This window comes from Eleutherodactylus coqui, chromosome 12 (genome assembly GCF_035609145.1).
Source record: "Eleutherodactylus coqui strain aEleCoq1 chromosome 12, aEleCoq1.hap1, whole genome shotgun sequence".
NCBI lineage: Eukaryota > Metazoa > Chordata > Amphibia > Anura > Eleutherodactylidae > Eleutherodactylus > Eleutherodactylus coqui.
Genome location: NC_089848.1, coordinates 130,057,264 through 130,082,243, shown reverse-complemented (window position 1 = coordinate 130,082,243; position 24,980 = coordinate 130,057,264). Strand labels below are relative to the sequence as shown.

The following is a 24,980-nucleotide window of genomic DNA, read 5'->3' as shown; positions in this document are numbered from 1 at the left end:
ACAGACCACCAGTAGAGAGGAGCGTCTGACCAGACTGATAGGAGGTGTTGGGACCAGTGGATGTGTGAGGGCACACAAGGTGACCGGGCTCATGACCCCCTAAAGACAACCAGTGGAGAGGAGCATCTGACCAGACTGTTAGGGGGTGTTGGGACCAGTGGATGTGTGAGGGCACACAAGGTGACTGGGCTCAGGACCCCTGACAAACAACCAGAGGAAAGGAGTGTCTGATCATCAGACATCCACCAGCACCTCCAAGTGTTTCATTGTCTGCCATCCAAAGACAAGTGGTGCCATCATTACACCCTGTGCCTGTCAAAACCATTTCCAAGCGCTTGGATGATAGACATTTGGTGTCACGGTGCCCACTGCATGGACGGCCTTTGACACCCATTGTCTTTTCCATATTTGTAGGGGTGTTGTGAACAACGAAGCTGGATGCTATGGAGTGGAATTGGGTTGTCTTCAGTGATGAATCCTGGTTTAGTTTGGGCGCTGACGATGGCTGTGATCGTGTTTGAAGACCTCGGGGTGAGTGCCTCAATCCTGCCTTGGCTGTGTAAGGGTCTGCAAGCCCACCTAAAACTGTGACCATTAGTGGGATTTGCCAGCTTATTGCATTTTTAAAAGAAAAAATTCCTAGATCTACTTCACCTTCTTACATTATTACTGGGACCACTCTGTTTTAAGTTACTGTCAATCACTCGCTCTTTCGGAGTTGACTATAGAGAATAATACATCTTCTAGGTGAGAATACCTCCTTAATACGGTGCTGTACAGAAACACAATACAGTGACACACAGCGAACGTACGGCAGATCAAAACAGCTTAGTAACTTGGTTATTCCCAAAATTTACACTTAGGATAGGATAGCTGATTAAAGTTCTATTGCTGAAACCCCCACAATCCCAAGAATGGGAATTCCATATCCCCCTCCTCACTTGGAGCTCACAGCAGCCCCACATTGAGGCGGAGATTGAATGGAGCTGACGGAGATAGCGGAGTGCTTGTCCATGTGTTACATTGCCAGCCCACTGATTTCAATGGGAACTGTGTAATACTAAATTTCTCCTGCGGAGGCACTGCAGGGAACATTTGTTGCCTGATGTTCCAACATATTACAGGCATACATATACATATGTGGAGAAGTTGAGAACAATAGACTATGTACGTTTTCCATAAATAAATATCCTTCTCCATCAATACAATTTTATAGCAAAGTCTCTATACAGTTTATGTAATAGAACCGACGGGACAGGATACAAGTGGTGTGCGGCGCAAACATAAGAAGCCACCTCAGAAGGAGCGTTACCACCATGCAACAGAGGGTGATATTTATTTGGGATCCACTAACCTTCAATGTCACCATGAAGGTCAAACAGATTCAACAGGCGTGTTCCCATTCATTCTGAACCCAAAACATTCACGTACAGGTTCCACCTAAATATATTGACACATCAGATGGCCTTTTGTTTGCTATCAAATAGTTTGAAGTCAACTGTTGTGCAGGGCTAGTAAGACAAGACGACTTTCCTCCAAAAACAGTGCCACAGCAGTCCACAGGCTATGAGTGGTATTGCAGCCCAGACCCATTCACTTCAAAGGAGCTGAGCAGCAAAAAACAGACAAAACAAACTATAAGGCCCTTTACATGGGCCAAAAAATTGTTCAGATTCTCACATCAAGAACCCCTTCTATGTTGATGATGAAACCTGCTTTCCTCTAATCGTAGTGGATGTCCTCTTGTTACCGTCGTGGTCCTGGGTGTAAACAGATCGCGGGAGAGATCCTTGTATCGTCCCCTCATGTAGTTATACATGGTTATTTGGTCACCCCTTAGCCATCTTTTTTCCGGGGTGAATAATCCCAGTTTTGGTGCCTCTCTGGGTATTCCAGTCCCGTCATTCCATGTATTAGTTTAGTCGCTCTTCTTTGAACCCCCTCCAGCACTGTAACATCTTTCCTGAGCACCGGTGACCAGAATTGTACGCAGTATTCCATGTGAGGCCTGACAAGTGCCTTATATAGTGGGAGGATAATGTTCTCGTCCTTCGCCCCTATACCTCTTTTGATGCACCCCAAGACTCTATTAGCTTTTGCAGCAGCTGACTGGCATTGATTTCTCCAGTTAAGTCTACAGCCCACTAGTACCCCCAGGTCTTTTTCCATATAACTTTTCCCTAGCAGTACCCCATTAAGTGTATATTGATGACATCCGCTTCTCCTGCTCATGTGCAGAACCTTACATTTATCCACATTGAACTTCATTTGCCATTTTTCTCCCCAAACCCCCAGCTTGTCTAGGTACATTTGCAGCCCAATTTGTCCTCCATTGTATTAACTATCTTGTATAATTTCATATTGTCTGCAAATATTGATATCTTACTGTGCAGCCCCTCTATCAGGTCGTTGATAAACATATTGAACAGAATGGGGTCTAATACTGAACCCTGTGGCCCCCACTAGCAACGGTGGCCCAATCAGAGTACAAACCATTTATTACCACCCTCTGCTTTCTATCTCTGAGCCAGTTCTTTACCCAGATACACACGTTTTCGCCTAAACCAAGCTGTCTCATTTTATATGTAGGTCATTCAACCTGCACCCCAGTGATTCTGTCCGGTTTGTTAGTTAGTAATAAGTCCAGGATGTCCCTCCCTCTAGTTGGACTTTCGTACAAGTTGGGTAAGGTAATTATCTGTATTTTTTTTCAAGAACTTATCACCCCTGTGAGATTCGCATATTATATCCGAACAATTAAAGTTCCCCATAATAATTACTTCGTTGCGGTTTGACACCTCTTCTATTTGTCTTATTAATAATTTTTCAGTTTCTTCTGTTATTTATGGTGGTCTATAGAAGACCCCTATCAGAATTTTGCTATTTTTCCCTCCCTGTATTTCTACCCACAGAGATTCCACGCATTCATCTCCTATATCTTTAGCTTCGGCATTAGGTAACATTTAACATACAGACATACAACTCCCCCCTTTCTGGTTCTCACGGCCTCTTCTGAAGAGGTTGTAACCCTGTAAATTCACCTCCCAAACGCACTTATCAAGCAATGTCTCCGTTAGTCCTACTATGTCGTAATTTTCTTCAGGCAGTCTCGCTTTAAGTTCACCCACTTTACTGATCAGACTTCTTGCATTTGTTACCATACAATTTATACAGTTGTTATTATTTATATTCAATTAGCTACTTAGGGTCCTATTAGCTGCTCTGTCAGTTCTAACTGTACTAACCTCACCCCTGCTCAACCTCCATTCCCATTAATTGGTCTTAGGTCACAGTCCACACTGTCTTCCCCCTATTGCTCTTGTCCCCCTCCCCCCCAGTCCCTAGTTTAAACACTCCTCCAACCTTCTAGATATCTTCTCCCCCAGCACAGCTGCACCATCCCCATTCAGATGCAGCGCATCCCTATGGGAGAACCTGTAGCCAACAGCAAAGTCATCCCAGTTCTCCAGGAACCCAAACCCCTTCTTGTTTACCACTTGGTTACCTCACTAATCTCCCGCTGCCTTTCTGGTGTGGCACATGGTACAGGCAGCATTTTAGAGAAAACTACCTTGAAGGTCCTCGTTGTAAGCTTAGATCTTAGGTCCCTGAAATCATTTTTCAGGGTCCTCCATAGACCTCTGACTTTGTCATTGGTGCCATTGTGTCCATGACCCGTGAATCCTCACAGCCCTTCCCAGTAATCTGTCAATCCGATCCGCGATGTGTCTAACTTGAGCGCCAGGAAGACAACACACCGTTCGACGATCCCGATTTTTGTGGCAGATTACCTTGTACGTCCCCCTTAGAATTGAGTCCCCCACCACTAGGACCTGTCTAGCCTGCCCTGCGCTCCCCATTCCCTTCTCACTGGAGCAGTCATCTGCCTGGTTCAGAGGGCATGTCATGCTGCAGCGGTGCTGCCTCTGTAATGGCATCCCCCTCATCTGCCAACTTTGCAGACATGTTGGGTCGTGCCAGTTCAGGACCAGCCTCCCTGGATCTCTTCCCTCTACCTCTCCTTCTAACTGTCACCCAGCTAACTGCCTGCTCATCCTGCTCTCCGAAACTGCCATCTACCCGAGCGAGAGCCTGCTTAGTGAGCAGCAAACTCCTTTCCATGGTGTCAATGTATCTCAGTGTTGCCAGTCACTCATATAGATCCAGGATCTGGGCTTCCAAATATGCAAAGTGCATACATCTTGTCGAACAGTATGCACTCTCGATCGGCTGATCAAGGACTGTATACATTGCACAAGTAGCACACTGGATAGCATTGCCAAGCATGGAGTATATTCTAGCGGGGATCTACAAATTTTCTTACACAAGTAACAAAAATCAACTAGCTGACACCCCTTATGTGCCTCCAGCCCTTTGAAACCACTCATGTGCCTCCACCCGTTCTCAACCACTCATGTGCATTCTCCCATTTGCAACCACACGTGTCTCCGGCCATTCGCAGCAACTCACGTGCCTCCCCCCTTTCGCAACCACTCATGTGCCTCGAGCACGGTTTAAAATGCATCTATGTTTCGAAGCCCTGGAAGCCTTTAATAAACTCCAGGCTACCATGTTACCCCATCAGCACCCTCCGATTGCGCTGCAGTGGGTGCTGATGGAGTGCGGGAAGTAGTACACCCCCACTGACTTTGACCCTGGCACCTAAACAGCCATGTTTTTCTAATTATGAAAATGATTTTATGCTGCACTCCGGGTACACAGCCCTAATTTCCATGCAAGGAAGCCCCAATTGTTAAAGGGTGAGGGGCTGTATTAAAGGGTCGGGGCTCTAATAAATTGGCCATTCAGTATAACACATATGTAATATGGCAGGTACAGGAGGCATAATGCACACTTCACCCCGCAGGTTCAGACGTGCCGTTTCTAGCATAGTAATATCTGCCTACGTGGTTCCACCTGAGAATATTGCATGTGCGGCCCATAGAGAAAACACAATGAATTAATAGACTCATTTTGTGCAGGACGGAGCGCCCTATATACTGGCGGAACAAACTCCCATCATCCTCGTGGCCTCAGGACACAGTGTTGGAGCATTACTGTACAGGCCAATTACAGCTCATACATAACCCATGATGAATTCAGATGAGACGTGGTGGGAGTTCTGCAAGTTGTTGTAAACTTGCCTGTACAGAGCTGCGGCGCCTACTGGCAGGCCCGGATTTCCTGCCACACCATCCTAGCTTCCCTCCTTCTACTATTGATCTATCTATAAGGCGCACCCAGGTAAAACACACCTGTATGACAAGGTAAATGTATTTAAATTCCTCTTATCGAACCCTCTCTGATCCAGATACCCAGGTATCCCTCAAAAAGTTTCCAAACTTCTTGTACGTCACTTTGCTGAGGATTTCCTTGTGGATTTCACTCACAGCATTGAAAGGAATACAATCTGGGGTGTAATCTGTGCAAGAGGTAAAGCGTGCCGAGGATAGGAAAAGTCACTGCATGACGGGATCGGCAGAGGATTGTTTCCACATTAGTGAAGAGGGTTCGTCAAAACTGCATTCACTAACACTGTATTGTACTTGGTGGCAGCATGTTGGTGTGGATAACGTCCTCAACTATTACGTGATGTCTGAGGCCAGCCTTAAAGGGGTTGTCCAATTGTAAACTATTGATTGGCCTGTCTGCAGGAAAGGCCATCAGTAGTAGATCGGTGGAGTTCACCACCCAGGACCACCACCAATCAGCTGTTTTCTGGACCAGAGCACACACTCATTAAGATGATTTCTGCAGGAAGAGGACAGCTCCATTCCTACTGCAGTGGCCAGGCTTGGTATTATAGGCTAAGTTCCTATTCATTTCAACAACACCTTGGCCTGCAATACCAAACCTGGCCACTGCAGTGAAAATGGAGCTGTCTGCTTCCTGCAGAAATCAACTCAATGCATGGGCACACTGGACTGCAAATAGTTGATCAGGGGTGGTCAAGTGTGGTGAACTCCCATCGATCTACTATTGATGGACTATCGTGTTGATAGGCCCACAAATTGTTTGCAACTGGACAACCCCTTTAAAGCAGCCCACAGGATTAGCCCAAAACTAAAACAGTCAGTGACACAGTGACCATTGGAATCAGTGAGTTGTGAGTGTGGGATCCTCCAGAGCAAGAGCTGCTCTTTGTAGCCAGTCTCTCTTCTAGCTAATAGAAGGGGGTCCTAAATGGGGAATGTTGCAAGTTAGAGAGTCCATGAGGAATGAGAGAAGTACAAACAAAAATGGAAGTCACTTTCGTGTTTTCATTTGGAACTTCAAGTAACCGATCGCTTGTATGTAACGCGTCTCCCGGCATACTTTGTCTCAGACCCCCTCCATTTGTTGTATGGCGTCAACCTTGATTAGTTTAATTCATCAAACCCCCGGCCGAGGCGCGGACCTGCCAGCTCACCGCATCAGGCTTCTTCTGTATGATTTTGTTTATTATGTTCACTCACATCATTACTGATTGATTTATGACGGTGGCGTTTCTTCATGTCAGACTGTCTCTTTAGTCGTGGTGAGAGACATAAACTGAAGCCAGAAGCCGCGGGTGCGTTGACCAATCAGAATACGCCATTGGCCCTCTAAATCTACAGAAGGTTTGCACATGACTAGAGGCAAAGTCCTGCATCAGGTAGAGTTGGCCATGTGGCCATGGGGCAAATTGTTTTGCTAATTAGTAAAACCACCCGTTAATTGTATCAGGTTTAACTCATTATGAGATTAAAAGGGTTGTCCATCCGCTTTGGACAATCCATTTTCGCTAAAGGGTCATTTATGGTAAGCTGATTACAGGGTGTCTGATGAGATCTCCAATAACCAGTTGTGAAGCCGAGAGGAACCCAGCAGCAATTGTTCCCTATAGCGCCACCTGAGGGGGGATGAAGCACTGCACAATGCTTTTTGAAGTAAGTAGACTGTCCATATAATTGTTGGCCTGCTGAGTCCTCCAGGAAGCAGCTTTTGATAGTAGAGAAGCTATGGCACTTCCTCTGCCGTCCCCTATGCCAAGTGTCTACTCATCACCGGGAATCCCTATTCTGAAGTTGGGTCATCAATAGTTTTTGCTTAAAAACCCCTTTAACCATCCAGCTCACCGATTTCCTGCCCTGATCCACTGTCCCAACACCAACGGCTCTGCTTTTACCCAGTTAACTCTCAGGGACAGATCTGCCCAGCGCTGTAATGTAATACTCCGCACCCTTTATAGCGGGTCCAACCAACTGTCCCAAACAGCATCTAATCACCATGAAGGGACTGTTTGCTGTGCAGAGCGTTCAATTTCACATTACACAGTATTTCAAAGACCCGTCTGGATGATCGGCCTTCCTTCCCTCCATCCTTTTATAGCGGCTTTTTTTGGATTTTTCAAAAGAAATCGCATCAAAAATTGTCTTTTTAATCCAGTTTTGCTGAAACAGGCAGTTTTTTTTCAGCAACTTTGTTGATGGAACTAAACAACTGCAGGTTTAGGGAGGAAAACTGCTGAGAAAGGACCTTTCTGCTTATTTATTATCCCGAAAACACATTTAATGTGTGAGATTAGTCGACAATACACAGCGGATATTTTATGAGGAATATAAAGTCAGTCTTCTGATTGAAAGCAAACCGCTGCGAAGGATACAGTCCTGCATTCCTTATGTGGAGTAACATCTTAAAGGGCAACTCTGCTGATTTATTTACTGAGTCACTGTGTAGTACCTGCTGCAGCAGCCCGGCGTCGGGGGCACCTTTGTAGCGTGTACTACTTGGTGTATATCTGTGTTGGTGTTACCAGTCTTTGTGGTGGCCAGTCTGTCTCCTTTACCTTGTTCTGTGGCGTGATTGGAGGTCTAGAGAAGTTAGGGATGAAGTAGAAGGAGGGAGAAGAGAGATGTAGTCGGTGGAGGAGGACGTGTGGGCAGAGGGCCAAAGCTCTGGTGATTCCGCCTAAGAAGAGCCTCTGGCGTTTCCATTTGCCGTGGGATGAGTCCCCTCGGAGGCTGGAGCTCGGAGGGCGGAGTCTTCTGGAGGAGTTGGTGGCTATGATCGCACGTTCCTTTACTTAAGTACTGTGTTGAGGGACAAGGTGGGACACAACCAAGGACTTCACAAAGTTATCAGTAGAAAGGACAATAACAAGTAAGAAGAAGGAGTAACAATGTGTTTCCCCCTCCGTGCCAGGAGTGTACCCCTAGGGACTGTACCTCACATAACTGAGGACGCCTAAAAGTAACTCCTAGGAACGTTTGGGTTGGAGAAGTGCATCAGAGGGAAATTTGCAAGAAGTGTTATACCTAGGGCCTCCCTCCCTCATACGTTTTTGTACTGAGCGCAGCCTGTTTAGCGCTGCGCTGAATGCTGTATAACGCTCCCATTTATTTTGATGGGGCGGCTCACACAAGCGTCAAATCGCAGCACTTTGACAGCGATGCACGTTTTATCTTTGGCCGTTTTCAGCCCTGCGTCGTCTATTGAAATTAATGGGCAGCAGTTTCAGCGCTGCTGAAAAGGTGGTACAATTGGTACCATGTTTTTGCTAGTGCTAAACGCAAGCGCTAGCCGCTTGACCTAAAAAAAAAAGTAATACTCATCTAGCTGGCGCTGGCAGGGTCCCCGCCGCTGTTCTCCAGAGCTCCAGGCAGGCCGCCGGGCACTTGTCAGCGCTGATAGACCATCTATTGCTAGTGACGGAGATTGAAATCCCAACCTCCAGCAAGAGATTGTGGTGATTGGTTCAGAAGTGCTGACTCAGCCAATCAGAGACAGCACTCAATGCACCAATCACAGCCCTTCATTTGAATTCCCACGGGCGGATTTCCGCCGCGTATCACACGGTGGAAATCCGCGGCGTTGCCCCGCAGCTATTAGGTTCTATTGAACCTAATAGCACAATGCTCACAGTGCGGAATTCCGCCCCATGAATTCTTCCGTACTCACCTGCGGCATATTCTATTTGCCACGGGCGTACGTGCAGATGGCTTCCATTGCTGTAGCACAGCGGAAGATAGCGTGAAAACACTTCTCCGCCTGCTGCCGGCTGCGTCATATGACGCAGTGGGAGTGTCATGTGACGCGGACGGCGCGTCCCATGACACTGCTGGCGCGCTATGCGCTCTACTGCGCATGCGCACCAGAGCATCATGCGGGACGTCGGGCGGCGGATCCGAAGTTAAATATGGGGTCTCTGGGGGGGGGGGGGCATCGTGACGGGCTCTGCTGCGGTATTCCACTTGCGGAGCCCGTCACGGCCGTGGGCATTAGGCCTTAGACCTCATGCCCACGGTCGGGACGGGTTCCAACTGCAAAATCTCACAGCGGAATCAGACCCTGTGCCCCAGCAGTGACCCCCATGTGCCTGTCCATTGTCTTTTCTCTCTGCTCTGGGGATGTGCCGGCTAGCGCTCTGCTGCACACCCACAATGCAGACAGTCGTGCCGTGATGACGTGGATCAGCCGCGACTCGCAGCGGGATGGACGGCTTCATTAACTGCAGTGGGAGCCGGCCGTGCGAGCCTCGCACTAAAAAAGGAAATACTACGATTTTCACCCACAAGAGGAAAATCACAGTTGATTTTCACTTGTGAGCATGTAAAAGGGTTTTCCCTGCATGTCCTATGGGGAGTACCTGCTGCAGGATCCGGAGGCGAACAGTGCAAATACGGCCCTGGGCATTGGGGTAGTGTCACATGGGCGATCGGGATATCGCCACGAGAAAATCGCTGCAATATTGCAATTTTGCTGATGAGATGTCCGAGTGTCAGCGCAGCTTCTTCTTGCACACATCGCTGCCAGTGGCAAGTTTTCTCGCTCGATTTCCTTGCAATTTCTTGTGAGAAAAACAATAGGACTTTCCAATGTTAAAAATGCACGAAAATCGCAAGTTCTTGTGTTCTTTCTGCGTTTTGCTCTTTTTTCTCGCCTGTGTTTCCCTATGGAGACTTCGTTTTTTTCGCTACGCACAAACTTGCCATTTTCGTGCGATGCGTTTTTAACATTAGAAACTGCTACTGTCTATCGCGAGATAAATAGGTGAAAAAAACACACGAGAAAACCGCAAGCGGCGGCGATGTTTTTGGCGCTCAGACATCTGATGAGCAAAGTTGCGATTTTGTCGTGATTTTCTTGCGGCGACATTGCGATCGCCAGTGTGGAGGCGCCCCAAGGCGGCCATATACTTATGATAGCTGTCAGCCAGCCGCTGTTTCTCCCCCATACAGATGCAGACTCGGGTCGGCCAGGCATTCATGGGTCCTCAATGTGGAGACTGGAGTAAACCGCTGCCAGACATTTCTATCAGCACGTCCTAATAAATTTGGCGCACATTGCTCCATTGTACTTAGATCTACGACAGGCGGAAGAAATGTTAGTCTTCGTAAATTCCCCTCCATGTCTCTGCAGGGTAAAGTTGTAACCACTTTATCTGAAGACTGAAGGTTATCCTGTATCCACAGGAAGATGGCGGCTGACTGTCCCCTTGTGTGAACGGAGCAGAAGCAGAGTGTGCGCCGCTGCTGGATGTGAAGCACTTGGCTATCTTCACTAGTCCCACGAAAATTAATGGAGCTGTGGTACCCAGGCTCGACTGCCGCTCCATCCATTCAAGGACATTGGGGCAGTACCAGCCTTAGGTTAGCAGGCACCCTGTGCAGAATATTTCTGATGTCTTCCCATCCCCCCATAAGGAAAAAATGTTATATATTGCACTGATAGGCAGTCTGTCTGCATTCTGCTTGTGCAGAATGCAACAAGATAGCAACTTACCCACACCGGTACAGCTCAAGAAATAAATACTGTGCCAGAACCAAGCTCATAGCATCAATACAGCGCCAGAACCAAACTCATAACATACAGTGCCAAAACCAAGCTGATACAGAAATAACTGCCAAAGCAGGTAAAAACCTCAGCGCTCCAGACTTCTTAATAATAAAGATTACTTATTTCTCAAAAAAACGAAAGGTACGCATAACAAAGGCAGGGACAAAAATAGCCAAAATGTGGATAGGGAGAAGCAACTCTCATCCACTGACTTGGTAAGATACAGGTTCAACGCGTTTCTGTGCTCAAAGGCGCCTTTATCAAGTCTCAAGCTGATAGCATAAATACAGCAGCAGAACCAAGGTCAGTACATAAATACAGACTTAGAACAGCTCAGTAAATACATACTGTACCACAACCAGGCTCATAATATAAATACAGCCCCAGAACCAAGCTCATAATATTAATACAGTACCAGGGCCAAGCCAATAACATAAATACAGCATCAAACCCATGAGAAGTGCGTAAATACAGCACTAGAACTAACCTGAGTACACTGATACAATAGCAGAACCAAGATAAGTGCAGAAATTCAGCACCAGAACCAAGCTCAGTACCTACGTACAGTACCAGACCCAAGCTTATAACAGTACAAACCAACCTCAGTACATGGTTACAATATCAGAAGCAAGGTTATAACATAAATCCAGCATCAGTACTAAGTGACGGTGTTACAAGGCTGCTGATGGCCAGAAGCGAGGAAACAGAATCAGAAGGAGCATGATAAATGTAGCTTCCCAAAACTCTCTTGGACGGAGGATCATTTGGCCAGGAAGACCTGAGGGAAGCGACTGCCCCGGCCTACATCCTCCTGGTGCCCCCACAAGCTGAAGGCTGGCACCGCATGGGTCGCATGTAGCTTAGCCCGTCATTGTACTCGGGACCCTGTTCCTGTGACTGGTGGGAGTCCTCGCGGTCGGACCTCCGCCATCAGTTCGCGGTCCTGCGGGTAACGCTCAGTCTTAGGGTAACCATTTTATTAAGTTCAATAGAGGAAGACGGCCGAGAAACGAGAACATCATAAGGCGAATGTTCTCATGTGAACCCAAAACCCGAGCGGCACATTAAACAGGTTCATGAAAACCTCATCAGTCGGTGAAGATAGAACAACCTATTCTACAACCTGACAAAAAAATGACAATTTTGCGCGCTTCGCTCCAGGCGGGACGAATAAATAATTCCAACATTTACGGAACGGCATCATTTGTTTTTAAAAAGCAAAGTTAATCAAATAGAAATGAGGTGGAGCAGCGGAGCGCCGGCCGGGGGATCACAGACAATTATCTGCGCCGCAATGAGACATGAATGTTATTTAAAAGTCAGCGCCGATAAGAGCCACCATTTAGGACGGCCGCTATTAGAGATGCTTCTAGTAATTACTTGACATTTTCATTAGGATTACAGCGGTAACAATGCCGTCAGCTGTCCAAACTGCAGAATGCAAAATAACCAATCGCCGGCGCAAGACTGATGCGCAAATCTTAAAGAAAAAGGATAAAACAATGCGTTATTGTGCTGGAAATATCTACTAGAAGGCTGCCTACACGGCCGAGCGCGATAGCAGGCCGGGAACGTGCGATTTACCAGCGGACGCGCGGTGATTTTCAGGGCACGACAGAGGATCGGAAGCATTTCCCATTGATTTCAATGGGGAACTTCGCATCGCACTGCCGAGATACCCGAATGGCACTTGTTCGTATATTTCTGATTGAAATGACTGGAGGGCTGACCGCACATGCTCAGTCGGCGCTCTCTCCAGAGTGGCGTCACTGCGGGGGAAGAAGCAGTGACAATCACAGCAGGACACAGGAGTCTCGTTCTGGAGATCAGCGGGGTCTCAGCAGTGGGACCCCAGCGCTTGGCAAGTTATCCCCCATCCTGTGGATATCTTATGGACAGGGGAGAACTTGCAATTTTGGTACAACCCCTTTAAAGTGGTGTTCCCATCACCATCAATCATGACCAAGATGGAACAGCAATGATTACAAGGTGGTTGGGATGACGGAAACAGCTAAGTTCTGCAGAGCTACATTGTTTCCACAACTCCCACAGAAGTGGATTCACAAAAGCTACATTGTTTCTGCAGCAGCAAAGTTTCGGAAACCATGTATCTCACTGTACGATGCTGTATGCAACTGCTATTGACTGCTAGGGGCCCTCAGCTGTCCCTCCGACTACCACCACTTCATTCAGGGTGGCGGAGGCCCTAACTCAGGATAGGTGCAGATGTAAGACTCACAGCTATCGGCCTGTAAGGACATATCCTGTGGGTATGCCATAGAGATTTGAGATGAGAATATCTCTTTAAGTGATTATTTCCAACCAATTTGCTGAGAGTGTCCAACTATGAAGGCATATGAGGGACCACCCTCGCATGTGATAGCGGAGAGTACTGTAGCTCTGTGAGAGTGGTCCTCACTCTGGTGGGCCTGGCCCTAGCATACAAAGCATGAACAGACCAGGGGTATACAAAGAAGAATGGGGGCCCATATCAAGACTCAAACTAGGCTCAGTTATGGTTACATATGCCAGAATAGAAGGGCCTGATGTTTATTCGCCCTCCATATTTATTTCATGACCCCCTTGAGCTATTTCCCACTACTTGTCAAATGGGACAAGGGATTGGGCCACATTTCACCTGCTCCTGCCGACGATGACTGGGCAGGTTTCAGCTGCCAAGCCTATGATTAGTGTTGAGTGAAACTACAAACAGTTGAACACTGTTTAGGGAAGAACTTCTTAAAGTTCAGTTTGGCACAAACGTGAACCTCGGGAGGCTCCTCTCAGCCGAACCCACTAAGATTCCTCCTTCTCTGAAGATCATCTTCTCCTTTCCCTCCTCCTCCGGAGTAAGAAGGAGCATGTTGGCTCAGTGGTTAGTGCTGTAGCACTGGGGTTGTAGGTTCAAATCTGCTGAAGGACAATATCAGCAGGGAGCTTACATGTTTCTAAACATCCATGCAGATGTTGTTCTTGGTGAGATTATAAGCGATGACCCCAATAAGTCAAGGAGGAGGAGTGCAATACACCAGTGTTAGGGATACGGGTGAAGTTCCGGTTTAGTTCAAACAAATTTGGACTGAATGGAATCTCGTTGAACCGGCCAAACATTACTTTTCAAAAGTTCACTCAACACTAACCCCGGCAATCAGCGGGTCTTGATTTATGCCACCCACACAGTAGAGGAAAGTCATCCAAAGCCACCGATTTTAGCAGGACTGGTTGACTTTGGGCCGGTAGATGTTGGGGGGGAGAAGGGTCAGGCATGCTGGATTTCATGTATATGGGGGAATCGGGAGGAATAGCTGTATGAGCTTTTGAAGGTATGGGGGCACTTTTAGGGATGATACACCACCTTTAACCCCTTCATGACCAAGGCTGTTGATGTCTGATTTGTGACTTAATTCGCTGCAAGCGGAAAATCACCCATTGTGAATAATGATGGGTTGTATTTTTGTGCACCCGCAATGCACAAAACTCACACGATTTGTTTGCCCGTATGAATGCACCCTGACAGTACAATATCGGTTGACGTTTTTTAGACAAATATCAGACTCGCCTGTGCGAATGCAAAAAGATAAATGCAGTAATTAGATTGCCCATCTGTCATCTACCGTACTAGAAGTAAATGCATCAGGTACAAATATGTCACGGATTGTAACTTCAGGTTGTGTCGTGCCAACTATGCTCTCCTACATCTGACAAACTCAGCTCAGCTGACTCAGCTCTCTCAGTTTTATGTGCTTCCCATTTGTAAAGTGCTGCAGAATAAGTTGCTGTTCTAGAAATAAACTTTATAACTCTTATTCTAGATATCATCGGAGTATCGTCTACCTTACTAATTCCCGGTTGGTGCCTGGATCCGGTGCAACACAAGGATGCAAAGCCTTTCTCAGCTCTGATCTTCTTCTCGGCTTGTGAGCCTTTCTCCATTTCCAGGGCGCCCTCAGCTGCGGCTGGAGGTTGCGTTGGCAGCCATAGAGCTGCTCGTCAGTCGTAGTCCTGTGTGTACATGTTCGGCTGCAGCCTAATAGCAGGTTGCCGGATATTCCAGCACTCGGTGTCTCTGAAGAGGAGGAGGTGGAGTTTAAGTCTGCAAATTTTCTAAATCAACACTGCCCATAAAAGCAGAGATCTTCCAAGGAATCCGGATCACTTTAAACAACGCTGAAGAATACGCTTTCGTCTTCGCTTCTCTCCGCCAGCGCTGAATAAATGCAACTCTAGGTAGAGCAACAAGAAAGAGATGACTAATAGAAGTGATGCTGAGGGGCACGGAGAGCACATGGCGGCGGAGCCTTTCATGTTACTTTGTCTCCTTTCTATATTATCCTAAGCAATTCTGAGTTTGCAGCGCGGATGGATAAGTTAGCGTGATATGGGTGGTACATCAGGAGCAAAAACTAACAGTATAAAAAGTGCAAAAACAGAACACATGCTTCCTGATTTCTGCCCTGGGCCTGTGCTGCTGTGGAAAAGATATGTATATGGGATATCATAAAGGCCTAAGTATAAAACCCATCCATAAAGTGACCCATCTAGACATAACCCGTCCATAGAGTCAACCATCTAGACATAACTTGTCCATAAAGTGACCCATCTAGACATAACCCATCCATAAAGTGACCCATCTAGACATAACCCATCCATAAAGTGACCCTTCTAGACATAACCCATCCATAAAGTGACCCATCTAGACATAACTTGTCCATAAAGTGACCCTTCTAGACATAACTTGAACATAAAGTGACCCTTCTAGACATAACCCATCCATAAAGTGACCCATCTAGACATAACCCATCCATAAAGTGACCGATCTAGACATAACCCATCCATAAAGTGACCCATCTAGACATATTCTGTCCATAGAGTCACTCATCTAGACATAACCCATCCATAAAGTGACCCTTCTAGACATAACCCATCCATAAAGTGACCCATCTAGACATAACTTGTCCATAAAGTGACCCTTCTAGACATAACTTGTCCATAAAGTGACCCTTCTAGACATAACTCATCCACAGAGTCACCCATCTAGACATAGCCGTCCATAAAGTGACCCATCTAGACATATTCTGTCCATAGAGTCACTCATCTAGACATAACCCATCCATAAAGTGACCCATCTAGACATAACCCATCCATAAAGTGACCCTTCTAGACATAACCCATCCATAAAGTGACCCATCTAGACATAACTTGTCCATAAAGTGACCCTTCTAGACATAACTTGTCCATAAAGTGACCCTTCTAGACATAACTCATCCACAGAGTCACCCATCTAGACATAGCCGTCCATAAAGTGACCCATCTAGACATATTCTGTCCATAGAGTCACTCATCTAGACATAACCCATCCATAAAGTGACCCATCTAGACATAACCCATCCATAAAGTGACCCTTCTAGACATAACCCATCCATAAAGTGACCCATCTAGACATAACTTGTCCATAAAGTGACCCTTCTAGACATAACTTGTCCATAAAGTGACCCTTCTAGACATAACTCATCCACAGAGTCACCCATCTAGACATAGCCGTCCATAAAGTGACCCATCTAGACATAACCTGTCCATAGAGTCACTGATATAGACATAACCCATCCATAAAGTGACTCATAGACCTAACTCATCCATAGAGTCACTCACTGGAGTAACTGCATTATACGAGCGTGCTCGCTCATCACTAGACATAACCTATCCATAAAAGTTCTAAAAAGTCACTCCTCCGTGTTCCATATTTGGTGGAATTGCATCAAGATAAGACCGGCTTTTGTACTGATCAATGATCTGCATGATCAGGTCTATGGTGTGAAAACTAGACATATACACTAAATGGCCCCTTTATTAGAGCCCCTGACCCTCTCACAATTCGTGCTTCCCTGTATGGAAATTATCACATGACAAGATTTTTTCTGGATCACTTTCAATGTGAATCCACATAAGATGGGAATATCCAGCGATCGGAGCGACTTCCATCAAGGCCCATTCATCGGTGCGAGATTAGCCGGGACCTCACTGCCAAGTAATGGTGTGAAGAGTGTACCGAGAATGGCGTGATCGAGGAAAAATATTGAACGAAGAGGAATCCTGTGAACAGAAACCACTTGTCACGAAAAGGGGTCAGAGGAGGATGTCAGGAATCGCTCTCTCCAACAGGCGTTGCACAGTCAGGAGCAGCCAAATACAACACTGAAGCTCCAACTAACGTATCGGAACACACAACCTGCTGTTCCTCCGCACGGATGGGCTATAGTGGCAAATGAGCAGTTCCAGCGCCATTGTGTCTAAGAGAAACAGAAAGACGAGACACCAGCAGGCAAAAGAGCGCAAAACTTGTATCACTGAGCAGCGGGAAAACATCTCCTGGTCAGATGGATCCAGATTTCTGTTGCTGATGGGAGGTCAGAATTTGGCACAAGCAGCATGAATTGATGACCCCTTCCTGTCAGCTGGTCAGAACATATCAGCACCGCCATCTAATCTGCAACAACTACAAGAAGCTTCCTGTCCGCGGGGGCCGATATCCCTGCAGAACCATTTAATCACTGAGTGGAGTCTACACCACAATGAACTGCTGCGGTGCTGAAAAACAAAGGAGTCCAGCGCTACTAGATGGGGGCTAATAAAGGGGTCGTTCAGTGTAAATGTCAGTCTACAGAGCCTCTCTATTCTCTGGCTTGGCGGCCTAATACATAGGGCACACATTACAGTGAGAGATCTCAGGTCTAGATCCGGTGACCTCTCCATTGGGTCAGGGCAGTTTAGCTTTGGCCGATTTATGGTATTGGAGAAGATTTGTTCTTCTTGCCTGGGCTGCGCTATAAATCAGCCTGTTCTGTCCCGGACATAATGGGCTCCGGAGACTCCCTGCACTTCACTTATGTAAATCAGCAGTCACATTATGCCTCGTAAAACCTGTCCGACCTGAGAGCTCTGCCCGGGGTGAAATGGAGAACCTGATGAAACCTTAGCACATTGTACAACAATCACACCTGTTCTGGATTCTGCTCTGAAATACATTCATTCCAGATTGACAATCATCAGTAATTACCCAAAGCTTACTGACGGAATCAGTCAGGAGGAGGCGGTAAGCAGAGACAAGGCCAAGGGGTTAAACTGATCAGCATAAGTTATAGTTTGTGCAAATGTAATCTACATAAGAACTTTAAGACTTTCTAAATACCTTATATTACTTATCCTGTATTATACTGCAGAGCTGCACTCACTATTCTGCTGGTGGAGTCACTGTGTACATACATTACTTATCCTGTACTGACCCTAAGTTACATCCTGTATTATACCCCAGAGCTGCACTCACTATTCTGCTGGTGGAGTCACTGTGTACATACATTACTTATCCTGTACTGATCCTGAGTTACATCCTGTATTATACTGCAGAGCTGCACTCACTATTCTGCTGGTGGAGTCACTGTGTACATACATTACTTATCCTGTACTGATCCTGAGTTACATCCTGTATTATACTCCAGAGCTGCACTCACTATTCTGCTGGTGGAGTCACTGTGTACATACATTACTTATCCTGTACTGACCCTAAGTTACATCCTGTATTATACCCCAGAGCTGCACTCACTATTCTGCTGGTGGAGTCACTGTGTACATACATTACTTATCCTGTACTGCTCCTGAGTTACATCCTGTATTATACTCCAGAGCTGCACTCACTATTCTGCTGGTGGAGTCAGTGTGCACATACATTACTTATCCTGTACTGATCCTGAGGTACATCCTGTATCATACTCCAGAGCTGCACTCACTATTCTGCTGGTGGAGTCACTGTGTACATACATTACTTATCCTGTACTGCTCCTGAGTTACATCCTGTATTATACTCCAGAGCTGCACTCACTATTCTGCTGGTGGAGTCACTGTGTACATACATTACTTATCCTGTACTGCTCCTGAGTTACATCCTGTATTATACTCCAGAGCTGCACTCACTATTCTGCTGGTGGAGTCACTGTGCACATACATTACTTATCCTGTACTGATCCTGAGGTACATCCTGTATCATACTCCAGAGCTGCACTCACTATTCTGCTGGTGGAGTCACTGTGTACATACATTACTTATCCTGTACTGCTCCTGAGTTACATCCTGTATTATACTCCAGAGCTGCACTCACTATTCTGCTGGTGGAGTCAGTGTGCACATACATTACTTATCCTGTACTGATCCTGAGGTACATCCTGTATCATACTCCAGAGCTGCACTCACTATTCTGTTGGTGGAGTCACTGTGTACATACATTACTTATCCTGTACTGATCCTGAGTTACATCCTGTATTATACTCCAGAGCTGCACTCACTATTCTGCTGGTGGAGTCAGTGTGCACATACATTACTTATCCTGTACTGATCCTGAGGTACATCCTGTATCATACTCCAGAGCTGCACTCACTATTCTGCTGGTGGAATCACTGTGTACATACATTACTTATCCTGTACTGATCCTGAGGTACATCCTGTATCATACTCCAGAGCTGCACTCACTATTCTGCTGGTGGAGTCACTGTGTACATACATTACTTATCCTGTACTGATCCTGAGTTACATCCTGTATTATACCCCAGAGCTGCACTCACTATTCTGCTGGTGGAGTCACTGTGTACATACATTACTTATCCTGCACTACTCCTGAGTTACATCCTGTATTATACTCCAGAGCTGCACTCACTATTCTGCTGGTGGAGTCAATGTGTACATACATTACTTATCATGTACTGACCCTGAGTTACATGCTGTATTATACTCCAGAGCTGCACTCACTATTCTGCTGGTGGAATCATTGTGTACATACAATACTTATCCTGTACTGATCCTGAGTTACATGCTGTATTATCCTCAAGAGCTGCACTCACTATTCTGCTGGTGGAGTCACTGTATACATACATTACTTATCCTGAACTGATCCTGAGTTACATCCTGTATTATACTCCAGAGCTGCACTCACTATTCTGCTGGTGGAGTCACTGTATACATACATTACTTATCCTGTACTGATCCTGAGTTACATCCTGTATTATACTCCAGAGCTGCACTCACTATTATGCTGGTGGAGTCACTGTGTACATACATTACTTCTCCTGTACTGATCCTGAGTTACATCCTGTATTATACCCCAGAGCTGCACTCACTATTCTGCTGGTGGAGTCACTGTGTACATACATTACTTATCCTGTACTGATCCTGAGTTACATCCTGTATTATACTGCAGAGCTGCACTCACTATTCTGCTGGTGGAGTCACTGTGTACATACATTACTTATCCTGTACTGATCCTGAGTTACATCCTGTATTATACTCCAGAGCTGCACTCACTATTCTGCTGGTGGAGTCAGTGTGCACATACATTACTTATCCTGTACTGATCCTGAGGTACATCCTGTATCATACTCCAGAGCTGCACTCACTATTCTGCTGGTGGAATCACTGTGTACATACATTACTTATCCTGTACTGATCCTGAGGTACATCCTGTATCATACTCCAGAGCTGCACTCACTATTCTGCTGGTGGAGTCACTGTGTACATACATTACTTATCCTGTACTGATCCTGAGTTACATCCTGTATTATACCCCAGAGCTGCACTCACTATTCTGCTGGTGGAGTCACTGTGTACATACATTACTTATCATGTACTGACCCTGAGTTACATGCTGTATTATACCCCACAGCTGCACTCACTATTCTGCTGGTGGAGTCAATGTGTACATACATTACTTATCATGTACTGACCCTGAGTTACATGCTGTATTATACTCCAGAGCTGCACTCACTATTCTGCTGGTGGAATCATTGTGTACATACAATACTTATCCTGTACTGATCCTGAGTTACATGCTGTATTATCCTCAAGAGCTGCACTCACTATTCTGCTGGTGGAGTCACTGTATACATACATTACTTATCCTGAACTGATCCTGAGTTACATCCTGTATTATACTCCAGAGCTGCACTCACTATTCTGCTGGTGGAGTCACTGTATACATACATTACTTATCCTGTACTGATCCTGAGTTACATCCTGTATTATACTCCAGAGCTGCACTCACTATTATGCTGGTGGAGTCACTGTGTACATACATTACTTCTCCTGTACTGATCCTGAGTTACATCCTGTATAATACTTCAGAGCTGCACTCACTATTCTGCTGGTGGAGTCACTGTGTACATACATTACTTATCATGTACTGACCCTGAGTTACATGCTGTATTATACCCCACAGCTGCACTCACTATTCTGCTGGTGGAGTCACTGTGTACATACATTACTTATCATGTACTGACCCTGAGTTACATGCTGTATTATACTCCAGAGCTGCACTCACTATTCTGCTGGTGGAATCATTGTGTACATACAATACTTATCCTGTACTGATCCTGAGTTATATGCTGTATTATCCTCAAGAGCTGCACTCACTATTCTGCTGGTGGAGTCACTGTATACATACATTACTTATCCTGAACTGAACCTGAGTTACATCCTGTATTATACTCCAGAGCTGCACTCACTATTCTGCTGGTGGAGTCACTGTATACATACATTACTTATCCTGTACTGATCCTGAGTTACATCCTGTATTATACTCCAGAGCTGCACTCACTATTATGCTGGTGGAGTCACTGTGTACATACATTACTTCTCCTGTACTGATCCTGAGTTACATCCTGTATAATACTTCAGAGCTGCACTCACTATTCTGCTGGTGGAGTCACTGTGTACATACATTACTTATCCTGTACTGCTCCTGAGTTACATCCTGTATTATACTCCAGAGCTGCACTCACTATTCTGCTGGTGGAGTCACTGTGTACATACATTACTTATCCTGTACTGCTCCTGAGTTACATCCTGTATTATACTCCAGAGCTGCACTCACTATTCTGCTGATGGAGTCACTGTGTACATACATTACTTAGCCTGTACTGATCCTGAGTTACATCCTGTATTATACTCCAGAGCTGCACTCACTATTCTGCTGGTGGAGTCACTGTGTACATACATTACCGATCCTGTACTGCTCCTGAGTTACATCCTGTATTATACTCCAGAGCTGCACTCACTATTCTGCTGGTGGAATCACTGTGTCCATACATTACTTATCCTGTACTGATCCTGAGTTACATCCTGTATTATACTCCAGAGCTGCACTCACTATTCTGCTGGTGGAATCACTGTGTACATACATTACTTCTCCTGTACTGATCTGGAGTTATATCTTTGTATTCCTCTAGCTTGGATACAAGATGTGGTACGGGAGGCATGGAGGCTCTAGTACCCTGTTGTACCGTCTCTAGCTTGGATACAAGATGTGATACAGGGGACATGGAGGCTCTAGTACCCTGTTGTACCGCCTCTAGCTTGGATACAAGATGTGATACGGGCATGGAGGCTCTAGTACCCTTTTGGGCCACCCCTATCTTGGATGTGAGATATAATATATCCAGAAGGGGGCATGGAGGCATACAGTTTCCGTATCGTATCGCTGAGCAGTCATTGTCCCTCGTACCACTACTAGGGGGGACCGATTGTCGTATGTGATGGCCCCCCAAACCATCACTCCAGCAGGGAACAGTGTGCCGCTCCACAGCAAAGACAGAATTGAGGAGCCCACCTGTAGGTCTCCAAACACGAACATGGCCGTCGTCAGCGCCTAAACTAAACCTGGATTACCCAATAAAGACAACCTGGTTTCACTTTGTAGCGTTCAGTTTCATTGTTCACATCACTGCAAATGCAATGGGTGCTGTGAGACAAAATACTCTTCAGCTAAGTGCCTGGATAAGGTTCCAACAGACACAGGGGTGTAATGATGGCGCCACCTATCTCTGGATGGTGGACAACAAAACAGTTGGAGCTGCTGGTGCTTGTGAAACGGTCGGACGCTCCTCTCTACTGGTGGTCTGTAGGGGGCGTCCTGAGCCTGGTCACCTTGTGTGCCCTCACACATCCACTGGTCCCAACACTCCCTAACAGTCTGGTCAGATGCTCCTCTCTACTGGTAGCCTGTAGGGGGCGTCCTGAGCCCGGTCACCTTGTGTGCCCTCACACATCCACTGGTCCCAACACTCCCTAACAGTCTGGTCAGATGCTCCTCTCTACTGGTAGCCTGTAGGGGGCGTCCTGAGCCCGGTCACCTTGTGTGCCCTCACACATCCACTGGTCCCAACAGCTCCTAACAGTCTGGTCAGACGCTCCTCCCTACTGGTAGCCTGTAGGGGGCATCCCAAGCCAGGTCACCTTGTGTGCCCCCATCCACTGGTCCCAACACTCCCTAACAGTCTGGTCAGACGCTCCTCTCTACTGGTGGTCTGTAGGGGGCATCCTGAGCCCAGTCACCTTGTGTGCCCTCACACATCCACTGGTCCCAACACCCCCTAACAGTCTGGTCAGACGCTCCTCTCTACTTGTGATCTGTAGGGGGCGTCCTGAGCCCGGTCACCTTGTGTACCCTCACACATCCACTGGTCCCAACACTCCCTAACAGTCTGGTCAGATGCTTCTCTCTACTGGTAGTCTGTAGGGGGCGTCCTGAGCCCTGTCACCTTGTGTGCCCTCACACATCCACTGGTCCCAACACCCCCTAACAGTCTGGTCAGACGCTCCTCTCTACTTGTGATCTGTAGGGGGCGTCCTGAGCCCGGTCACCTTGTGTGCCCTCACACATCCACTGGTCCCAACACCTCCTAACAGTCTGGTCAGAACGGCCGATGGGGAACAATTCATCGATACGACCCTCCAGCTTCTCACATCCCATTAATGCGCCCCTCTCAGACTCTGGTGGTGAAATCTCTTCTCTGCATCGTAGAGGCGTCTAGCGGTCTAGTTATCTATGTTCCACCTGATCACTTTTTGGCGCCTCTGCTACTGTCCTTCGGTAGAAGCTCAGCCCGGTACACGCACGACACGTGTTCTTTCCGCCGTTACAAGGTAAGACGCGCACTTTTGTGAATGACTAAATATTTCTTCTTTTACCTTATTCTCGTCTCACATAAAATCAATGACACATAAAATGTAAATAATTAAAGGCATATTTTACGGAAAATTGCAGCCTGCCTGGGAGCGCTCGGGCCGCGACCGCCCGCTCCATCTGTAATTACTTCTCTAAACTGTGTTATTGTGCAATTACTAAATTGATTCAACTGGTGGCTATTCATTAGTGGAGTCACCAAGCGACTGACGGCTCCCGTATGGCTGACAAGAACTGGAACGGACGCCCCGCTGGGAACGGGACAATTACAAGCATCTATGAGGTCTACGAAGCCTTCGGGGGAGGCGGAAGAGGAAGGCGCCAGGAGCGCTGAGCAGATTGTGTCAGCAGGTCAAGATCAGTAGTGCTTGATAATAGTCATCCAGTCCCAGTTCATTCACAGACAGCATAGAAGGAAGCTGCGGTCCAGGTATGCGGATGGTCACGGCCGGTAGCAGTCTTTAACCCCTTAAGGACCGCCCATTTTTTTATTTAAATTTTCTTCTCCCCGCTTTCAAAAAATGATACCTTCTATTTTTACGTAGATGTCTGCGGGTTGTTTTGCGCGATGAGTTGTACTTTTCAGTGGTTCTTTGTAATGTAACATATAATAAGTGGAGTGAAATGGAGATAAGCCCACCATTCTGCCATCTTTGGGGGGTCTTGTTTCTACGGCGTCCACACCGTACGGTGCGCCTATGAGGATGACACATTTATTTAGGTTTTTTTTATTGTACTACTTCATTCACGAATAGCTAAGCAATATCTGTAATTGGCTGAGCGCCGAGGACGCGTGTGAGTGGTGGAGAGGGGAGTACTTTTTAAAAAAACGTTTTTAACCACTTATTAATGATTTTCAGGGAAGGGCTTATATTTCAAGCCCTTCCCCGAAAATCATACTGCAGGGTTTGCCAAAAAACACTGCTTTCAATGGAACCAGCAGCAGCGCCGATCCCATTGAAAGCAATAGGATAGCATGCTGCACTTCTGCCACAGCTGTGGCAGAAGTCCGCGGTATTCTCCATATCTTTTCAATGGGGCTAGCGCTGCTGCCGCTGGCCCTATTGAAAAGGCTGGCGATATCCCGGTCTCATTCCGGCGTCTTTCTTGCGCTGCGAGGTGAGTGTTTTTACTTGCTCTCACAGCGCAAGATAGAAAATATCGCCAGTGGGTGTCCGCCCTT

General features: G+C 46.6%; 1 protein-coding gene across 7 annotated transcripts in view; it reads right to left on the bottom strand.

The window, feature by feature from the left end:
- KIAA1217 (KIAA1217 ortholog) overlaps nt 1-24,980 on the bottom strand; it is a 392,222-nt gene that overhangs the window by 237,121 nt on the left and 130,121 nt on the right. Inside the window, exon 1 of one of the 7 annotated variants that reach the window (XM_066585326.1) lies at nt 14,632-14,857. The exons of the other annotated variants lie outside the window; for them this stretch is intronic. Within the exon in view, the coding sequence (XP_066441423.1) occupies nt 14,632-14,730 (99 nt within the window). The 5' untranslated portion in view covers nt 14,731-14,857. Of the gene's footprint in view, nt 1-14,631; nt 14,858-24,980 lie in introns of those variants that run through there. 7 annotated transcript variants of the gene reach the window in all.